Consider the following 21,025-nt stretch of genomic DNA (forward strand, 5'->3'; position numbering starts at 1 on the left):
CTTTCTGGAAAGTTTGGGGGAGCAGCTGCTGGTCCTGGCTGGGAAGGCTGGACACCCACTCCACCTGTTTAGGAAAACTCTACAAGTACAAAGAGCACTGGGTCCTCCAGGACAGAAGGGGAAATTTTCTCCTCCTTGGTTCTTTGGGCTGCTGCTCACATTGTCTTTAGAGGCAGGAAGGACATGCAGGTGACAACCTGGCACCTCTTGGTGGCTTCTTCTTTGTGGTGGTGTCTCCTCAAAAGCAGTTTTTACCTCTGGCCTCGGGTTGGGTGAGGACACACAGAGAAGGAGGGAGCTGTTCTGGCCACAGTAATTCTGCAAAACGTGGGTTGATCTATTTAAATTTTCTTTTTTTTTCTTTTTTTTTTTTTTTTTTCTTGCACATGTTACTCTTTATTCAAGACTCTTTAATATGCCAAGAGCAAAATTTAGCCCTGGCCTTCCTCCTTCAGGTGGACAATCCTGGTGAACCCAGGACCAGTTCCCTGATGAAAAGATACTGAAAATGGACAGAAAAATGAGGAGTTCTCTCACTGCTGGGAAGTTGTATTTTTTTTTTCTGCTGCTTCCCTTTGTCTAGATTTTTTTTGTTTGTTTGTTTGTTTGTTTTTAAACTAAAAAAATAAGCAACAAGAGCCCAAAGATGAGAACTGGGGTGGATTTTTTTTTTTTTTTTTGAGCAGGAAGCACAGCTGCTGTTGCACAGGTTTGGTTTGCATTGTACTGACTGATCTCAGAGCTCTGAAATGCTGAAACCCACCATCATCTTTACTTGAAATACTTTATTTTCCATGAGAAACATGGCCTGAATTCTGGGTTTTTCCTGCCTTGGGGTAGTTTGAGGTGGATGAAGATTTCACTCCACCTGCCAGCGGTGATGGGAGCTCCAACAGCACCAGGTTTTCAGGTTTACCTCCTGCTCACAGTCGGATAATGCACATTTTACTTCCAAAAATAGCAAATCTCTGTATTTTTTATATTATAGATAGGGGAAGTATTTGTCTAATTGGGCCACAGAGAAAACTAGATATGAAATTTCTGTAATTCCTGTAAATAAACACTGTGAGGCAGGCACACCTGGAAACCCTCGCGCTCAGGGGTGTCCTGCTGCTCCTTCTGTGGGTGAACACGGAGCTCCCTGGGACCCCTCGGCGCCTTTGAGTGACTTTGCCGGTATTTCAGTAAAAACCGAGGAGCGAACACCCAGTTCTGGGGTGCGGGGAGGGGGAGCTGAGCCCTTGTTGTGGAACGAATAAATTCCACCTGTGCAGGTGCCCGGCTGTGCTGTGATCGGGTTGCCGGGGCGTGCTCGGGGCTGGCTCGGGGGCGGGCTCGGTGACCTTGGGAGGCTTCCCCGGTAACGGCGGAGTCGCGCGGGGCATGCTGGGGGTTGTAGTCCTCAGGGCGGGCATGGTGGGAGATGTAGGCTACAGTTTTCCCTTTTCCTCCTCCTCGCCCCCTTCCCTTCCTCCTTCTCCTCTTCCTCCTTCTCATCTGCTTGTCCCCGTTTCCAGAGGACTAGGGCGGCAATTACTGTCCCTAGGGCATCTAGGTATGGCGGGAGTTTTAGGCCACAGTTGCCCTTCTTTCTCGTCGTCCTCTTTTTCCCCAACCCCGGGGCACGGCCGTAGATGTAGGATACAGCTTCCTTCCCTCTTCCCTTCCTCCTCCTCCACCTCTTCTCCTTCCAGGCCGACAGCGGAGGCCGGGACTTGTAGTTCCTATGGCGACTCCCGCGCTGAGCACGCCGGGAGCTGTACTGTGTGTGGCCGCTCTTTCGCGGGGCACGCCGGGAGCTGTAGTCCCCTCAGCGCCTCCCGCCGCGGTTGCCGCGTCTCCCCGGTGCTTCCCGGCAGCACCCGCGCGGCGGGCGCTGATTGGGCGGCGGCACGGGCGGGCGCACGCGCGGCCGTTGGAGGCCCGGGGCCGAGCCGCTCCCTCAGCGCCGGTACCGCCGGAACCGCCACAACCGCCGCCACACCGGCACCGGGCGGGCACCGGCACCCACCGCTCCGCCGATGCGCCGGGCCGCCGCCGGGCCGTGCGCGCCCGTTGGCTGAGGAACGAGGCGACACCTGCGTCAGACCGCCGTCGCTGACGTCACGGGGTGCGCGCGTGACGTCACCGCGGTGCGGGGAGGGGGCAGCGCGGGGCTGCTTTAGCGGGGGGGGTCCCCGGAGGGGGAAGGCGGAGGCTCCACCAGGGGCCGGGCCGCGCCCGGGGCGATAACGGGACTGGGGTGGGGGGGCCGGGGCTGCCGGTTCCCGGTGTAACGGGGACACCACGGGCGGCTCGGGCCGTGCCGCGGCGGGGCAGCGGGGCTGGACCGGCCGGGGCTGCCAGTGCCAAGGCAGCGATGGGCCGGGGGTCCCGGGGTGCTGTGGGGCCGGTGCACTCCCCAGGTCCCGGTTATCTCCCCCCGAGCCCTGGTTGTCGCCCGGGAGCTGCGCGGTTGCGGTAGCAGCGGAAAAGGAGCGCCCGAGGCGCGGGGCAGGTGCGGGTGAAGGGCGCTGCCCCGCTGATCCCGCACGTGGGTGGTGACACGGGCCGGGCTCTGCCGCCGCTTTTCCTTCGGGTTTTCCTTCCCGGAGCCCCAGGCAGGGCTGGTCCCGGTGCGATCTGGGAATGGCCCCTTCTTTCCCTCCGGACCAGCGGCATCAGGATCTCCAGCTCCTAATTAGCGTGATAACCAGAGGCTGGGAAGGCTGAGAACATTGGAAACCCTCGGAGGTAGAGAGGATGAGGATGAGGAGCTGGGATTTCTCCTTAGCCGGGGAATTCAGTAGGAATTGACCTCTGTGTTCTGATTTCTGGGTCAGCTTTGAAATACAAGAGTTGGGAAGGGCAGAAAAGGCTGAGGGGGTTGTGCCCAGTGGGAAAATTCTGTTGTCTGTGGGTTGGGAGGTGCTGCCTTGCTCCGGGAGGGGATTCTAGTAGGAATTACTAGACACAAACCGGGAATCAAGAGATGCTTTCCTCAGCACTGAGCTTCTGCTGAGAACATGCTCCTTCCTTCCCAGCCAGGGCTGATGACTCCTAAAATCCTTCAGATGTCCTTAAAGCCTCTCCCTTTCTGTTCCTGCAGAGTCTGAGAGGGTGGAAAGGCTGTGATGAAGAACCAGGGAGTGGAGACCAAAACAGCTCCACGTCCTTCCAGAACGAGCACCGGGATGGGGCTGGAAGAGGGAGATTCTCCAGATGCTGCAGCTCCCCCAGAAGGTCGGGGGATCCCTGGGGATTCTGGGGGCTTCTGTCCCTGCCCATGGCTAGGGGCAGTGCTGGCATTCCCTGGAATGTGTGAGGGCGGGTTTGAGCCTGGCAAGAGCCAGGGAAATGCTTTTTCTGCTGGAGGCTGGGCTGCTGTATCGAGCTCTTTGTGGGAACAGAAAATCCTGGTTTTCCAAGGCAGAAATCCTGAGATTTTTTCCCTATTTCTGTGTGTGTGCAGTCCTGGAGGAGTTCCCCTTCTCTGTTTGATCCCAGGGATCCAGCTGCTCTTACCCAGGTTTAAAACCCATTGTCCTGCTAAAAAGCCCAGCCCTGAAGATCTGAGCTGCCAGTTCCTCTGGGGGTGTCTGGGGGTGGAAAAAAGCTCACACACAACCTGCTTTCCTTAAAAAAAAAAAAAACAAAACAAAACAAAACAAAACAAAAAACAAAAAACAAAAAACAAAAAAAAAAAAAAAAAAAAAAAAAAAAAAACCACAACACCAAGAGGGGAGAGAGGGGAATTTTCCCTCTTGACAGTTGTCAGGGGCTTGGTCATGCTCTGCTGATCAAAGGAGAAGCTGTTGGGAATGCCCTGCCATTGTCAGGGCAGCTGGGCTGGAGACAAAAGCAGCTTATCCTCCTTCAAGTCCAGCCAGGAAAAACCTCCCCTTCCCAGTGAGAGAAAGAGAAGGGAGGGAACCTCAATGCTTTGTGTTCCCCTTTTTCCCCCCTCAGCTCCCCTCACTCAGGAGGATCCCAAATCCTCCCGTGACGTCTCGGAGGAGCTGAGCCGGCAGCTGGAGGACATCCTCAACACCTACTGTGTGGATGCCAGCCAGGAGAACCCGGGGGAGGACGGAGGGCAGGGAGAGCCCCCTGAACCTGAGGAGCCTGAGAAGGGTCGCAGTGAATCCCCCAGGAACGGGGAGCAGGAGCCGGGCGGCCCCGAGATGAACGGGGAGAAGGAGAACACCAAAGGGAATGAGGAATTCCGGCCTGGAGAGGAGGGCAGCGAGAGGGATCAGAAGAAAGCTCAGGAGAAGAAGAAAGCCAAAGGTTTAGGTGAGGGATTCCCTGCTCTACAAGGGTTTAGGATTCCCTGCTTCACCAAGGGTTTAGGATTCTCTGCTCCCGAAGGGTTTAGGTGAAGGATTCCCTGCTCTCCAAAGGCTTAGGTTAGGGTTCTGTGCTCCCCTAGGGTTTAGGTGAAGGATTCTCTGCTCTCCAAGGGTTTAGGTGAAAGATTCCCTGCTCCCCAAGGATTTAGGATTCCCTGCTCCCGAAGGGTTTAGGATTCCCTGCTTCACCAAGTGTTTAGGATTCTCTGCTCCCCAAGGGTTTGGGTGAGAGATTCCCTGCTCCCCAAGGGATTGGGTGAAGGATTCCCTGCTCTCCAAGGGTTTAGGTGAGGGGTTCTCTGCTCCAGCTCTGCCCAAGGATATCAGTGCATGGATAAATGGATTTTATCTGACACTAATCATCCTCAGAGAAACACATCAGAGCCTTGGGATGTGTTTGGGATCATCCTCCTGTTCTGTGGGGATGAGGAATGCACCCAGTGCAGCCTCTCAATTCTGTGGGTTTCTCTTCTGGGCACAGCTGGCTCCAGCCAGTCCAGGAATGGTTTTCCCCTCCAAAATCCAGCTGCTCCAGTTGTTCTCCCATCATGAGGAAATCCTGGGAATGCTCTAGGTGCCTGCTCAGTCCCTCCTTTTCTCACTTTTCCAAGCCAGAACTCTGTGCAGAGCCATTTTATCCTATTTATTGCATTATCCCCATTCCACGCCTCCTTCCAGGCAAGGAAATCACTTTGCTGATGCAGACCCTGAACACTCTGAGCACGTCAGAGGAGAAACTGGCAGCTCTGTGCAAGAAATACGCTGAGCTGGTGAGTCCTGGGGCTGGAGGAGGATGTGGCAGCTCAGGGTGGGAGGAGAGGGACATTCCAGGGCCACACTGGAGCTCTGTGGTGTCCTGGGCTCTCTGCAGTGCTGGATTTCTGGGTAGGAAGAGGGTAGGTGTTGCTGGTGTTGTTTGTGAAGCGCGGACAGAAGGAACTTTGGCAAATCTGGGTGCAGGAGGAGCTCAGATCTGTTTTCGCACACACAAAGCCTGATCCCATGTTTAAGGTGGAGTTCCAAGTATGGATCTGTAACTGGAGGAGGTTTGGGGCTGCCTGTGCATGTCCAAAGTGTCTGTGGGTGGCTTTTCCCTGTGCTCACCTTTCCCTGTGCTGAGGTCACTCACAAATTTTATATTTTTAGAATCTCATGCCAAGCAATCATACCTGTAAGCTTTTCCTGTCTCCTCTTTCCCAACACTGGGGGAACATGGAGCTCTTTCCAGTCAGGGTGGGAATTCAGGAAGGGCTCTGTGTAACTCCTGCTCATTTAGAAGTGTCACAAACCTCCTGTCCCTGGGGGTACAACAAGCTGGTGTCTCCTCAGCGGGGCACAGCCCTGCTCTGCTGCCTCCACACCCTCTGCTCCCCTCTCCCAGCTGGAAGAGCACAGGAACTCACAGAAACAGATGAAGATCCTACAGAAGAAGCAGAGCCAGCTGGTGCAGGAGAAGGATCACCTGCAGAGTGAGCACAGCAAGGCCATCCTGGCCCGCAGCAAGCTGGAGAGCCTGTGCCGGGAGCTGCAGAGGCACAACCGCACCCTCAAGGTGACTTGATGCAGCCTCTGCTTCTTCCCCAGCGCCTGCATCCCTCTCCAGGAGCCATTTGGGCAAACTCACCTCCCCCCCAGTGGTTGTCCCCACTCTGCCATCAGTCCTAGTGCTGTTATTTTGTGATTTTGTAATTTTGTCCCTTGTCCTAGTGCTGTAATTTTGATGTTTTGATCCTCACCTGCAGGATGAGGATGTTGTAGATTCAAAGTTGTCAATTCAAAGGAGATCACCAGTTGATCCTCACCATCTGTGCTAAACCAACACAGTATCCGAGTCGTTATTTCAGGATTTATCCCCTGAAGGGAGGGAAGCGGGAAGGCCCAGATGGACATAAGGATTAATGGGAGGCTGGATGGGTTGCAAACATCACTTTGGAAAGTTTTCTGCCGTACCTGACACATCCCTCATGCAGGAGGAGGGCGTCCAGCGGGCCAGGGAGGAGGAGGAGAAGAGGAAGGAGGTGACCTCCCACTTCCAGGTGACTCTGAATGACATCCAGCTGCAGATGGAGCAGCACAATGAGAGGAACTCGAAGCTGCGCCAGGAGAACATGGAGCTGGCAGAGAGGCTCAAGAAGCTCATCGAGCAGTATGAGCTGAGGGAGGAGGTGGGTCAGGGACAGGGGAGGCTGTTCCTGAGGGCTGTTCCTCTGGAGCTTCCCTGAGCTCTGGTGTTCCCCCCACAGCACATTGACAAGGTGTTCAAGCACAAGGAGCTACAGCAGCAGCTGGTGGATGCCAAACTGCAGCAGGCCCAGGAGATGCTGAAGGAGGCAGAGGAGAGGCACCAGCGGGAGAAGGACTTTGTAAGTCTTGGAGCAGTTGCTTGGGACACTTTTTTGCCTCTTACAGGGTGTTATCCCTGATCTTGGCATGTCCAGTGGCTGCTTAGCCCTGCTGTGCTCCTTGTGCTTGCTCAGGGCTGTGCCAGGAGTATTCCCACATAACTGCTTTGCTCTTCCCCAGCTGCTGAAGGAAGCTGTGGAGTCACAGAGGATGTGTGAGCTGATGAAGCAGCAAGAGACACACCTCAAGCAGCAGGTGAGTTCCCTGCTCTGTGTGCTCAGCTTGTTTTGTTAGGGTTTTTTCCCCTCCCTGAACATCCCAAAGCTCCTTAATCTGGAAGAGAAAGGGGCAGGATCCCTCCTGGGTTTGGTTTTGGTGAGCTGAGGCTTTGTTCAGGGATATTTCCCAGCACTGGGAGCAGTCATGGGATCACCCTGCTGCAGCCAGGAGGTGTTTGTAGAACACTCTGCTCTCAGGATGTTTCCCTAGTACAGAATTTTCCTTTGGCAGAGCAGCTCCTGCTGTTTGTCCATGTCCCAGGGCAGCAGCTCAGCCTCTCCCCTCTGCAGGCACTGACTCTCCCTGTCTCTCCCCACAGCTGGCTCTATACACTGAGAAGTTTGAGGAGTTCCAGAACACCCTTTCCAAAAGCAGTGAAGTGTTCACGACATTTAAACAGGAGATGGAGAAGGTGGGTGACCTTTTCCCCTCCATGCTGCTCCGTAATTTCAGTTAATTTTGGGTTTACACCCAAAATCTGGGGTGACACATGAGGGACCTGTGGGCTGTCATTGCAATATTCCCCCTGAGGTTTATTTATTTTGGTGTGTCCTGAGCAGGGCCAGGAGGTGCACTTTGATCTCTGTGGGTCCCTTCCAACTCAGGCCATTTTGTGACTCGATTTTTGCCCCTTTTCTGTGATTCTGTAGATGACCAAGAAAATCAAGAAGCTGGAGAAGGAGACCACCATGTACCGCTCCCGCTGGGAGAGCAGCAACAAAGCCTTGCTGGAAATGGCAGAAGAGGTGAGGGGAGGCTCTGGAGGAGCGGGGGAGGGGTGGGATAAGGACAGGACAGGCCCTGCAAAGGGAGAAAGAAGCTCCTTGGTGCTTTGAGTGCTGAAGGTTTGCTTGGTCATGGGGATTTTCCCCTCAGGCTTCCCTAGAATCCCCCTAGAATTCCCTAGAATCAGTCATGGAATGGTTTGGGTTGGGAGGGACTTTAAAGCTCACCCAGTTCCACGCTCTGCCATGGGCAAGGACACCTTCCACTGTCCCAGGGTGCTCCAAGCCTGGCCTTGGACACTTCCAGGGATCTGGGCTCCCTGTGCCAGGATCTCCCCATCGTCACAGGGAGGAATTTCATCCCAATATCCCACCCAACCCTGCCCTCCCTCTATTTAAATCCATCCCCCTGCCATCTTACTATCTGCTCACATCCTTTTGGGGTTTCATCTCTCCTTTTCTACCTCTTTCCCTACAGAAAACCCTGCGGGACAAGGAGCTGGAGGGGCTCCAGGTGAAGATCCAGCGCCTGGAGAAGCTTTGCCGGGCGCTGCAGACAGAACGCAACGACCTCAACAAGAAAGTGCAGGACCTGTGTGCCCACACGGACCTGCTGGAGCCTCTGAAGGAGCCACCACCCCGGGACAGCTCTGAGGCAGCTCCAGATTCCCTGGGAAGGGCCAGGAACAGCCCAGATCCTGCGGAAATCCCTGCAGAACTGAGCGGGACTGAGGAGGGGATTCGGGGCACTGATTGAGCTCCCCAGGGCAGGGCACACACAGCTGGGGTGAGGGAGGCTGAGATTCCCCTCTCCCCTGTCCTGGGACAGGTGGGAAAAGGACAGGACACAGCCCTTTTGGGGATGTGAGATTTCCTAGTTTAGGTTTTTTGGAGGATTTTTTTTTTTAAGATTTTATATATATATAAGATATATAAAAAATGTGCAGGGCAACACTTTTATCTATGGATATCCATGAGAAGCAGAAGGGCCCACCCAGCTCCCTGCCTGTTTTGTGAATATTGAAAATATGGAGCCTCAACTGATGGTCCCTCTCACTAAAGGACCTTTGTCACTGGCAGGCTCAGGAGAGCAGATCCAGGGACAGCACAGGGACAAGGGAGTCTCCTCCACTGTCACAAGGACTCTACGCTGGAGTGAAAGCAGAGCTGGGAGAATTCCAGAGCATTCCCAGCCCTGGCTTCTCCCTCTTCCCTCTGCCAGGCAGGAGGGAGCTCCTGGACTCCTGGAGGCAGTTCATGTGTGAGCCTGAGGGCACCAGAGGCTGTTCCCCTCCTCTCTGTGGGTTCTATGTCTGCAATGGGGACCAGGAGAAGCAGGAAAAGGGGGTGCCTGGTCCCACTCCCAGGAATTTTTGCTCTTCCCAGACCCTGCCAATGTCTCAAAACCGCCTTACGATTCACAGTTGCCTCTTTGCTGAACGCACACGTGCACAAAGTGTATTAAACAGTTAATCCAAAGGTCTAATTCCCAAGTGTTTGTGCACAGGGATTGGGGAGGTGCCCCAGAGGCATCCAGGGAGCTGGGACTGCAGGAGGATCCGAGCTCAGAGCTGTGTGTGCTCCTGCATCTGCTGCTCCAGCCAGATCATCGGGATCAGCTCCGGGACTGCTCCGCTCCTTCCAGCCTGGGGATGCCTGTGGTATCCCAGCCACATTTGTTCCTTTCCCTCTCTGCTTGGAAGAGCATCTCCCCCAGTGCTGCCTCACACCATGGGGCCTGGATGTGCTGGGAGGGAGTTTAGGGACCTGCTGGCGCCGGGTTTTGGGATTTTTCCTTCATTTCTCAAAACCTTTGTCTTTTTGACTTTTGTTCTTTTGGAAGACTGGACTCGGTTCAAACCTCGCTGCAGCTTCTCTTTGTTACAGACTTTATTCCCAGCATTGCCTTCCTTGTGCTGGAAGCTGAAGCCAAGATGTTCCCCCCGACGTGGATGTATCCAGTGGATCAGTTTGGGATTCTCTTCTGGCACCACAGCTGCTCTCACATCTTCCCTCCATGAAGGACCTGCCTCTGTGTCCTCTTTTCCTCCAGGGGCGTTCCAGGGAATCCAGATCTAAGGAAGGCAGCAGGGAATGGGCTCTGAAGTTCCAGAGAGCCGTTGCTGGACATCCACTGGGACAATCCCTGGAGCTGTGGGTGGTGGCTGTGTCTTCCAGCCCCTCGCTGTCAGAGCGGTTCCTCCGGGAGGATCCATGAATGTAACCCCGCCCCGTTCCCGGCAGCCGGGCTGAGCGGGGGCTCTGGACTTGAGTAAACGGAAAAAGCCCTTAGAAATTCACCAAACTCCCTTTTATTTCCGTCTTTACCCTGTCATGGTACAGAAACCTCCGCGGGGGCTGTTGTGTGTATCCTGTATCCAATAGAAACACTCCCGACCTCGCTGCTGCCTCTGGTGTCTCTCGTTCTTTATACCATGGGGAGAGTGAAGATTTTGGGACTTTGGGGTGGCCACATCAAACCTCTGTGGGACACAACTTCTGAGTGCCAGACTCCTGCTTTTCCAGTGGGAATGAGGCTGGGAGGGGCACTGGAGATGGGATGTCCCTGCTCAGGGGGGACATTCGGGGTGTCCCCAGCACCTGTCCTGTGGCTCTCCCTCCCTGGGCTGCTGCAGCCACCGAGAGCCACCAGCCCTGAGGGTCCCGGCCCGGGGGGCATCAACCCTACGCTCCCGGCTGGTCCTTTGTGCCCTCATCGGCTCCAAAATGTCCAAGATAGGTTTAAAATCTTGCCGGGATTTACAGCAGCAGCCGCGCTCGGCCTGGAAGGGGGGGGACTGGACTTGTTTAATCCCGTCTCTGCGCCAGGGCTGGAGAGGCCCTTCCCGGCTCCTTCCAGCAGGGACGGATCCCGCCATCGCGGCACTGCGGTGACACCGGAGGGGACTCGGGGTAAAGCGGGGGGGTGGCAGGAACGACCCGGGGGCTCCGCGGGTTCTGCTGCCGCCAACACTGCGCGGGCTCGGGGGACGGATCCCGCCACATTCCCGATCCTGGGGATGCTGATCCCGGGGTTGAGGCTGAGGCTGGGCCCAGGACCGGGGATCCTGCTGGCAGCCGGTGTCCGGCGGAGCCTGGAGGAAGTTCCCTTTCCCTTTAAATGCAAATCCCAGGCTGTGCGGACGGTGTCCGGCAGGATCGGGGGGTCCGGCAGGATCGGGGGGTCCCCCGGCTCCCGGAGGCCGGAGCGGGCCTGGCGCAGGTCAGTCCCGGCCGTGGCGCTCTGGACAAAAGGGGACAAAGGGGACAAAAGGGCTCTACAGCCCCCGGAGCTGCCCCGTCCCGGCGCCGCGCGGGGCCCGGGGCTCGAGGGGCTCGGCGGGACAAAGGGGTGACGGTCCCCACGCGGTCCCTGCCCCGCTCTCGCCGGGCCGGTTCGGGGCCCAAATCCTCTTTTCCATCGAGAGAACGGGCCCGGCCGGAGCTGCGGCTGCGGTTCAGGCCCCGGCCGAGTTCCTGCGGGGATGCTCCGGAGCCTCCCCGGGAACGGGGCACGGAGCTCCTGCTCCGGTTCTTCCGCCGCCACCGAGCCCGGCTGCGGCTCGCGGTGGCCGTGGGTCACTCCTTAACCTCGGGTCCCGGTGCCCGCGGCTGTTCTCCCCTTATCCCGCGGGTCCCGGTGTCCCTGGCTGTCCTCTCTCGTCCCGGGGTTCCGCAGCCCCTCTGCTGTCCCCTCCTTGTCCCGCGGGTCCCGGTGTCCCTGGCTGTCGTCCCCTCTTGTCCCAGGGGTCCCCGAGCCCCTCCGCTGTGCCCCGGCCAGCCGCCTGCTATCCCTGATCCCTCCTCCGCCCAGCGAAGGAGCTCCAAGGGCCGTGTCCGTCTCCCGCAGGGTCCCGCAGCCCCCGCGGCGTCGGCCATGGAGGAGCGGAGGAAGAAGCGGAGCCCCAAGACGTGCCTGGCTCCGCCGCTGCCCGCCGGGGCCCCGCGGCCGCTGCCCCCGAGCAAAAGCACGTCCTTCGCTCTGCCGCTGCCCGCTCTGCCCTCGCCCCGGCAGCGGCCGCGGCCCCGCCGGTCAGTGCGGGCCCGGGGGAACCGGGGGAGCCCGACCGGGGCGATGCCAACGCCGCGTTCCCCCCGCAGGACCAGCAAGGAGCGGGTGCGGGCGGGCCCGGGGGGGTCCCGGGGGGCCCCGCTCCAGCACAGCTTCCTCACGGATGTGTCCGACGTGTGCGAGATGGAGGGCGGGCTGCTCAGCCTGCTCAGCGACTTCCACTCGGGAAAGCTGCAGGCGTTCGGTGAGGGTGGGGTGGGATGGGGTCCGGTGGGGTGGGATGGGATGGGATAAAAAACGGGGATAAAAAGGGAGAATAGGATGGGATGGGGGGAATATGAGGGGGTGGGTTGGAGATGGGATGGGGGGAAATGTGGGAATGGCATGGGGGGTGAAAAAAAGAGGATTAAAAGGTGGGTTGATATGGGATGGGATTCAAAGGGGGAATGTGATAGGGATGAGATGGGGTGGGATGAGGTGGGAGATTAAAAACGGGGATTAAAAGATGGGATGGGATGGGATGGGATGGGATGGGAAGAGCTGAAATGGGAATAGGAGAGAATAAGAGGGGATGGTACAGGATGGGAATGGGATGGGGCAGAGGGGATGGCACCAGACAGGATGGAATGGGATAGGATGGGACAGGAAAGTTGTGGGATGGGACAAGGGATGCAATGGGGCAGGGATAGAATGGGACAAGATGAAATGGGAATGGGACAGAATCAGAGGGGACTGGATAGGATGGGATGGGAAAGGAATGGGATGGGATGGGACCAGACAGGATGGGATGGGCCAGGATGGAACAGGAATGAGGCAGGCTGGGCTGGGATGGGTATGGGTATGAGGAAAGAGCAGGCTGGAGAATTTTGGGGCTGGGGGATTTTGGATCCACAGGGAAGGGGTGGGATGGGGAAAATGTTGGATTCATAGGGAAGGAATGGGCTGGGGGATGGATGGACCCAGGGATGGATGGATGGATCCACAGAGAAGAAGGGGATTGGGTTGGGATTGATCTACAGGGAAAGGCTGTTCTGCGGTCTCTGCTGGACCTTTCGCACAGATCCTGCGGAAGGAATGGGCAGGGGCTGCTGTGGAATGTTCTGGATCTCTCCTAGGGAAGGAATGCTCCTTCGAGCAGCTGGAGCACGTGCGGGAGATGCAGGAGAAGCTGGCACGGCTCCACTTCGGCCTTGACGTGTGTGTGGAGGAGCTGCCTGAGGAGCAGAAGAAGGTGGCAGCTGACAGGAACCTGGACCAGCTGCTGGCACATGTGAGTGTCACCCACACCTGTGACACAGGAGTGTCACCCCTGTCCCCTGCCTGGGCTGGGACACCCCCAGGGTCCCCTCTGGTCCCCCAGCCTCTGCCTTTGCTCCCACAGCTGGAAGAGCTCAGCAGCTCCATGTATCCTTGGCTGGGGGTGGCCTGGTGACAGTGGCAGTGGTGACAGTGACAATGGCAGGGGTGGCAGAGATGGCGGTGGTGGGCAGCAATGGTGGCAGTGGTGAAGGTGTGTGGCAATGGAAACAGTGGCAGTGATGGAGGTGGCAGTGGTGACAGTGGTGACGGTGGTGACAGCGATGGCAGTGACAATGGTGGCAGTGGTGACAGTGGCGACGGCGGCACTGGTGACAATGCCAGCAATGACAATGACACTGGTGACAGTGGCGGTGCTGGCGCTTCCCCTTGACCCGCTCTCAGACAGAAGCTGCACCTGGCCGAGAGCTCGGACCCCGAAGACGCGGCGCCCTGACCCTGCCCCCGCCCCTACCCCTGCCCCCGCCATCCCCGGGACTCCAAACCGGGCCGGGCCGGGCCCCCCCCGCCATGGCGGCGACGGTCGCGGTGCGATGGCGTCAGCAGGCGGCGCCGGAGCCATGGCGGCTGCTCCGGGCCGGCGGGCCGGGGCTGAGGCGGAGCGGCGGCTCCTCCGCGCCGTGACCCGGCTACAGGTGCGAGACCGGGCCGGGAACGGGGCTGGGGGTGCCGGGAAGGGAAGGGAAGGGAAGGGAAGGGAAGGGAAGGGAAGGGAAGGGAAGGGAAGGGAAGGGAAGGGAAGGGAAGGGAAGGGAAGGGAAGGGAAGGGAAGGGAAGGGAAGGGAAGGGAAGGGAAGGGAAGGTTGGAGCCTTTGGGGGCACATCTGGAAAGGGCCACATCTGGAGGCGGGGAGGATGCTCCAGGCGGTGCGGGTTCCGGCCCCGGTCCCAGCGGTGCCCCGGGCCGTGCCAGGCCTGTGCCAGGGGGTTCCTGCTGCGGCGGCGGCTCCGGGGCCTGCGGGAGGAGTTCGAGGCCGTGGTGCTGGAGATCGAGGGGGACCTGAGGCACCTGCGCTGGACCGGCGGCGTTCTGCAGCGGCCGCGCTTCGAGCTCGAGGTCCGTGAGCAGCAGGGGAACATTCCCGGGACTCGGGAATTGGAGCCCACTGGAAGTGCTGAGCGCTGCCCCTACCCTGTAGGATTCTCCCGACCCTTCCCAGCTACGATTTGTCACTCCAGGTGCAGCTCAGTCTCGAGGCCGTGCCCAGGTGATTCCCTTTGCCCTGCTCCCCTCTGTCCTGACCCCATGAAAAGTTTGGGTGGCTCAAAGGAGAGGAGGACTTTGTTAACAGCTGGGACAGCAGAGCCACGGCCCAGAGCTTTTTATTTTCTTTTATATTTTTTCTTTTATATTTTTTCTTTTATATATTTTCCTTTATATTCTTTCTTTTATATTTTTCTTTTATCTATTTTAATATTTGCTTTGATATTTCTTGATAATTATTTTTTTCTCTATATTTTCTTACTATTCATCTTCATATTTTCTTCCTATTTCTTTCATGTTTTCTTTTAGACTTTCTTGGGTTTTTTAAAAGATATTTCTCATATTTTCTTTCCCTCTCTGTATTTTTTTTTTAAATTTCTGTTTTCCTTTGGGCAGCTCTCCCCAGGGAAGCCACTGGATCCAGAGGAGGCTGCAGAGAACAAGACCATTCCCAAAAAAAACCCAGAGAAGCCAAATCCCCCTGGAGCAGAGCGGGCTGGGAGCTTTGGGAACATCCCCCTCTCAGCCCCTCTGCCTAGTGGGACAACCCCAAAACCCCCAAACCCCCCAAATTTGGGGTCTGGTGCTGCTAAAACCCTGGGAAAGGAGGGAAGAGCCCTGGAGTGGGACAACGACAGTGTGACCTCAGAATGGGACAGCAGTGACCTCACAGCCAGCCCAGGTGAGGGACACAAAACCTCAGGAATATCTTGAGAAAGTTGCAACAGCTCTTACAATCCAGTTCTTTATGGTTTTCCCATTTTTGGGGTTTTTTTTTTGGCAGCAATCCCAGAGGATCTGCGGGGCCTGTCCCGCTCGGAGCTGTTATCCCACAGGAACCATCTCCTGATGGAGCTGCTGTGGATTCAACAGGCCATTGCCAGCAGGAAACATGTGAGGGGCTGATCCTGCCTTTTCCCAAACCCTACTGGGATGGGCTGGTCCAGTTATCCAGGGATTTGGGTGGCTGTGGCAGGGATCCATTTATCCAGGGATTTATTTGGGTGGATGTGCCAGAGATTCAGTTCTCCAGGGATTTATTTGGGTGACTGTGGCAGAGATTCAGTTATCCAGGAATTTAATTATCCAGGGATTTGGGTGGATGTAGCAGGAATTCAGTTTTCCAGGGATTTGGGTGGATATGGCTGGATTCAATTCTCTGGGGATTTATTTGGATGATGTGGCAGGGATTCAGTTCTCCAGGGATTTATTTGGGTGAGTGTGGCAGGGATTCAATTATCTAGGGATTCAGTTCTCCAGGGATTTGGGTTTTTGCTCTGGGGTTTAATGCTTGGTTTTCTCTCCCTCTCAGTTCCTGATGCTGAAGCAGAAATTGGGAATTCCTGAGCACTCCAGCAGCATTCCCGAGTTTTTGGATTGGTGTGGGGAAGCCCTGGAGCTGCAGCACCACTCCTGATGTGACAGTGGCAGCTCAGGGGGAGCTGCACCTCCCTGGGATGTTTTTTCACTCCAGGAAAACTTTTTGTGGATATTTGATCCCAGCAGGATTAAACATCATCAGCCCAGGGGGGTTGTGGAAGGATCCATCCCACTGGATCCCTGTTTTCCTTGGCTGAGCTGGATGATCCAAGTGGGAATTGAGGATTTTCACTTCCAGCAGGTGCTGTTGTGGAGCTGGAATGGCTGAAGGCAGCAGGAGCTGCAGGAATGAGCTCTTCTCACTGAGCTGAGTGGATTCCACGTGAGAATCCCTGTGTTTGGGATGGCTCTGCAACATCCAGGATGTCCAGGTGGTAGATTTTTGGGAACGCTGAGTGGGGAGGAGCTCCCTGACTGTGCTGTGCAGGTGGGGAGGGTGGGCCCATCCCCTAATCCTTGGGCTGAGGCTCATTCCTGCCTTTCCTCTGGCTCTGGGAATTTTCTCCTGGAGCAGAGCCAGGACAGGACCTGGTGCTTTGTCAATTCCTTCAGCTCAGGGACGTCCCAGGTCCCCCAGAAAAAGGGACTTTCCATGTGGTGCTGTGGATCCCTGACCCCTGTGTGGACACTGCAGATGTGGATCCTTCTCTTCTGCAATTATTTTTACTCTTTGGGAATAATAAAAATAACAACTTTTCCTGATTCTGAAGCTGTTGCTGATTTCTCCATGGCTGAGGGTGAGGTGTCCAGGACAGGACCTTTGGGACTTCCCAAACCATAACAGGGGGGTGACAACACCTGGGGGGGACACCAGCTGCTGCCCATGGAGGTGCTGATCCTAAAATCCTGATGGGAACCTGGTGGCTGCTGCTGGACCTGGATCAAATCCTGGAGGATCAAATCCTGAAGGAACAAATCCTGGAGGATTGAAGAGCCCTGTGGTTCCTGGTACTCTCAGGGTGTTGGATGTGGTCACAATTTCCTGCTGCTGCTTGGTTTGCATCCGTGGAAACTGGGCTGGGAAGGGGCTGGCCTCAGCAGGGAGGTTTTTGAGGTGCTCAGGAGGGTTTGGGGTGCTCAGGAAGGTTTTAGGGTGGCTGGAAGGGTTTGGTTTGGGCTGGGCAGAAGGGTTTGTGCTCAGTGAGGGGCTGGTTGAAGGGTTTTGGGGTGCTCAGAAGAGTTTGGGATAATCAAAAATCCATCAGTGCCAGGAGGTCCCATTGGATGATTTATTCACCATTTCTTTTCCCTTCAGTGCTGAACAAGACAACTCAATCCTTCAAACAACCACCAACGAGCCCTTCAGACTGTCCTTGCAAGGGGCCTGGTACCACCCTAGTGCCTCAGGGAATGCAATCCATGGATTTTGCCATCCCAAAACACCTTTCCCATGTGTGACTGAGAGCCAGGAGTCCCCTCAGCCAGGAGGGGAGAGGTTCTGATCAGGTTCTGCTGCTCTGCTTCTCCTTCATGACCCAGCCATGCACAGGGAGACTCCCAGGATGGTGAGCAGCATTCCTGCCACAGCTCCTGTGGGGATTCACAGGGAATAATAAATAACTTGGGAATCTGCCTCAAAAAACAACCTCCAGCTGTTTTTCCATGTCATGGAGTTATAAACTTTCCAATTTCCTTCTTTCTCCTGAATTCCCAGGATGCTGAGCAGCATTCCTGCCACAGCTTCTGTGGGGATTCACAGATATAACCTGGGAATCTGCCTTAAAAAACACCCCCAGGTGTTTTTTCCAGGTCCTGGAGTTTTAAATTTTCTAAATTCATGCTTTTTCCTGCCCTCCCAGGATAGTGAGCATTCCTGCCACAGCTCCTGTGGGGATTCACAGGGAATAATAACTTGGGAATCCACCTCCAACAATAACCTCCAGCTGTTTTTCCATGTCCTGGAGTTTTAAATTTTCCAATTTCCTCCTTTTTCCTGCCCACCTGAGCAGGGCCGTGTCAGGCTGGGGGTTGACATTTAGGGGCTTTGGGGCTACTCCTTTATCCATGGTGGGCATTTTATTCAGTGTTTCTCTCCTGAGGGAAAAGCTCAAGCCTATAAACTCTTTTTAGCTTGAAACAGCCAGTTCTGGCTTTAAATTTAGCAGCCCTGCCCAAAAAAAATCTGTTTCAATTCCCTTTCAGGCAAAGCTGCTCTGACCCAGTTCGAGCCTTGTGGGGTGTTTGGTATCTTCATAAATAAATACATATAAAAATAAAATAAAATAAAATAAAACAAAATTGTAAATCAAATAATCTCAATGAAATAAAAGCTGATTTCTTTGAGGAAATGCTTGAAGTGGAACTCACTTTTCCCACCAATGTCCTCTCCCAGGATTTTCCCTGTCACCAAGGTCACGATCAAAGCCAGGGAGTTGCAGAGTGGCACAGCCAGGGCCAGGTCTGAAATACAAGTTTAAAGTGCAGAAATTTGGTTTATTTGTGATCATTCGAAGGGAGCTGTTCGGTGTTTGGCTAAATCACTGAACCACAGCTCTGCTCCTGCCAAAAATCCCATAAACCCACCTCCAAAAAAGCACCAGGGACTGACCTGTGGAGGCCAAGGTGAGGTAGAAGAGGAGGGATCCAGCTTGGTTGAGCAGGAAAGGCACCAGGTACTGCAGGAAAACACAAACCTGGGTGAGGGGGCCCACCCTGGCACCCCAAAATGGGGCAAATCCCTGAGCTCAGCCCAGCCTGTGGGAGTATCAGCCCCAAATTCCTCTGGCTGGAAATATCAGCCCAAAATTCCACTGGCTGGGAATATCAGCCCCAAATTCCTCTGGCTGGGAAAATCAGCCCCCAAATCCACTGGCTGGGAAAACAAACACCAAATTCCTCTGGCTGGGAATATCAGCCCCAAATTTCACTGGCTGGGAAAATCACCTCCATATTCCACTGGTTAGGAATATCAGCCCCAAATTCTTCTGGCTGAGAACATCAGCCCCAAATTCCTCTGCCTGGACACTCAGAGAATGTTTCTGCACCAGATTAAAAAGAGATTTTTTTGAGACAAATACCCCTCAGGAAAGGCAACTCAGAGCCCAATTATTGCCATTGGGAAATCCCACAACTTTCCTGTGAAATGGGGAAAAAAAGGCTCCATTTATTGCACTTAAACAACTTTTTTTGTCCCTGCTGCCCGTGGAAGATCTCCCCAAACATCCATGGAAGCAGCACAAATCCAAATATCCATTGGGATGTTATCCCAAATATCAGCAAGAAAACCACCCAAAACATGGGAAAAGAAGAGGGAACAGATGAGTTAAATGAGAGAGGAATCGGTGGGAATGCCAGGACTGGTATTCACACTGTGTCACAATCAGAAAATACATTCAGCACCTTTCTAAACTCTATCAACAAAACACAATACAGTACAATTATACATATAGTAATCATTCTAATAGTTGCGAAAAGCCAACTTTATAATTGTCTTTATTGTACTTATATTTATATAGTATTTATAACAGATATTTATATTATATAAATTTATATTATATATATTTAGAAATATACATTAAAATAAAATTATATATTATAATAGACATTATATATGTTATATAATATGTTTATATAAATTATATAAATAAATATATGTTTATAAAGTATGTATTATGTAAATTTATATAAATTATATAAATTATATATTATTTATTTGTATGTTATATTTTATATTTATATATTATATATTTATATATGAATAATATATAAATATATATTTATATATTTATATAATTTATACAAATTATATGAATATATATGTTTATAAATCATATATATTATGTAAATATATATTATATAAATCACATTATATATTATTTATTTATTTATTTATGTATTTATTTATTTTTATATATTTATGTTTATATTGTATTTATAACCAAAAGAAACGAAAAATGTCAGGCAGGAAGCAGAGGCACAATCTCACCCTGCAGTTGAGGCTGAGGAAGAGGAGATCAGTCAGGAGCTGCCCCAGACGCCCCCGGCTCTGCCGCTGCCGCTGCTCCAGCCCCGCTGCCGCCACCCTGAGGAACGGGGCGCTGCCGCCCCAGAGCGCGGCCACCAGCGCCAGGGCCGCCCCCTGCCCTGAGGGACGGCACAAATACACCTTAGAAAATCGGCTCTTTGCAAATATTAGGATGAATACAACGTGTATAATTGTATTATATTTCATTAATAGAATTTAGAAAAGTGATGGATGTATTTTCTGATCGTGACATAGTCTAAATAGGAAAAAGACTGTTTTTTTTTTTTTTCTCTTTGTAACATCTAAACTGACCAAACCAGAAGGTATAAGGGAAGGGTCGTCACCTTGTAGCACTCCATAAAGGCTGCTAACTTTCTGGGTTTTTTATCAAAATGAAAACAACCAAAAACCTCAAGAGAAAGATTTATAAGACCCACGTTACCAGACAGAGTAGAGCCACCCACAAATAAATCTATCACATAAGATGATTTGGGGTACTTGAAACAGATAAAAACTCGAAAGGAATCTATTAATATCTATTGAATATGTAAAACAGCAATCCTTAAAACACAGTAATTGAAAGAAAAGTGTCTGCTTTCTGGTGAAGCACTCGAGCTGAAGCATTTGCCTTTCTGTCTCCCAATTGTCTATTTTCAATTTTTATTAAACTTACAAATTTTTCTAAGAGAATAAAACTCGTTTTTCACAGGGACAACGCCGCCATCAGCGCCCTGAGGTTTTATCTTTGATGTATTTCAGGTTCTGTGGTGCCCAGGGGTGCAGTTCTGAGCTCACAGTCAGTGTCACTCAGCTCTGCACACAGCAGGGACACAAAATAAATCCTTTTCCTGCTGCACACCAAGGACAACAGGGACAAGTTTTCAGGCCCAAAAGCACAAACAAGGGTGGCTGAAGGGAGAAAACAAGAAGGATGGGACTTCCTAACCTGGAGCTGGAATTGGACAATTAAACCCCAATATGCAAATGGACCAAAACTTATAAAAGTGTGAGACCTCGTGACCATTTGTCCATTTTGCGACCATTTTGGGTCCACCGTGGGTGCAGCCCTGGCTAGGCTCTTGTCCTGCCCAAGGTGTACCCTAAAGGCCTTTTAATAAATATCTACTTTATTCTCCAGCTCTGCCCAGTCTCTGCTCTAGCGCAGCATTCCCGAGGCACCATCGGCATTGACCAAGGCCGGGCTGGACGGAGCCTGGAGCAGCCCGGGGCGGTCTCGTCTGCGGGAATGGATGATCCCGAATTTCCTTCCCATCCACGCTCCCATCCCCGCTTTCCCCCTCCACAACTTCCCCACACTCCCCCTGACCCCTCCCACCCCCTCAGGACGCCCCCGAGCCGCCTTTTCCCCTCTCCCCGCCGCCATTGCTGTCTCCTCACCCGCGGTCGCCATGGCAACGCGGCGGCGCTTCCTGGTTCAGCAGGAAGTCGCGCCGTGACGTAATAAAACGC

The 21,025-nt window shown here is 53.8% G+C and overlaps 4 protein-coding genes across 5 annotated transcripts; 3 read left to right on the forward strand and 1 right to left on the reverse strand.

Annotated features, from left to right (window-relative positions):
* The first annotated feature begins 1,864 nt into the window (after positions 1–1,864).
* TXLNA (taxilin alpha) lies at positions 1,865–10,079 on the forward strand. Its single transcript, XM_083879422.1, has 11 exons — positions 1,865–2,110; positions 3,089–3,222; positions 3,949–4,275; positions 5,010–5,101; positions 5,713–5,883; positions 6,302–6,496; positions 6,575–6,694; positions 6,855–6,929; positions 7,273–7,365; positions 7,604–7,699; positions 8,157–10,079. Exons 2-11 carry the CDS (start codon positions 3,114–3,116, stop codon positions 8,433–8,435), a joined length of 1,557 nt encoding a protein of 518 aa, XP_083735548.1. The 5' UTR covers positions 1,865–2,110; positions 3,089–3,113; the 3' UTR covers positions 8,436–10,079.
* Positions 10,080–10,273: 194 nt separating this feature from the next.
* On the forward strand, positions 10,274–13,570 carry CCDC28B (coiled-coil domain containing 28B). Its single transcript, XM_083879495.1, has 5 exons — positions 10,274–10,901; positions 11,539–11,934; positions 12,806–12,960; positions 13,072–13,094; positions 13,392–13,570. Exons 2-5 carry the CDS (start codon positions 11,556–11,558, stop codon positions 13,441–13,443), a joined length of 609 nt encoding a protein of 202 aa, XP_083735621.1. The 5' UTR covers positions 10,274–10,901; positions 11,539–11,555; the 3' UTR covers positions 13,444–13,570.
* Positions 13,553–15,641, forward strand: IQCC (IQ motif containing C). The gene is made up of 6 exons (XM_083879492.1): positions 13,553–13,642; positions 13,921–14,064; positions 14,147–14,215; positions 14,608–14,893; positions 14,996–15,105; positions 15,524–15,641. Exons 1-6 carry the CDS (start codon positions 13,568–13,570, stop codon positions 15,626–15,628), a joined length of 789 nt encoding a protein of 262 aa, XP_083735618.1. The 5' UTR covers positions 13,553–13,567; the 3' UTR covers positions 15,629–15,641.
* A 1,347-nt stretch (positions 15,642–16,988) lies between these two features.
* On the reverse strand, positions 16,989–20,848 carry TMEM234 (transmembrane protein 234). 2 transcript variants are annotated; one of them, XM_083879493.1, is made up of 4 exons: positions 19,517–20,848; positions 18,140–18,206; positions 17,899–17,991; positions 16,989–17,121 (listed from the first exon to the last, which is right to left on the reverse strand). In XM_083879493.1, exons 1-4 carry the CDS (start codon positions 19,760–19,762, stop codon positions 17,060–17,062), a joined length of 468 nt encoding a protein of 155 aa, XP_083735619.1. In that variant the 5' UTR covers positions 19,763–20,848; the 3' UTR covers positions 16,989–17,059. The 2 variants fall into 2 exon arrangements, with proteins under 2 accessions (XP_083735619.1, XP_083735620.1); XM_083879494.1 differs by lacking the exon at positions 16,989–17,121 and adding an exon at positions 17,149–17,416.
* Between the last annotated feature and the right edge of the window lie 177 nt (positions 20,849–21,025).

The sequence above is a fragment of the Zosterops lateralis genome, assembly GCF_965231275.1.
Source record: "Zosterops lateralis genome assembly, chromosome: 28".
In the NCBI taxonomy this organism is placed as follows: domain Eukaryota; kingdom Metazoa; phylum Chordata; class Aves; order Passeriformes; family Zosteropidae; genus Zosterops; species Zosterops lateralis.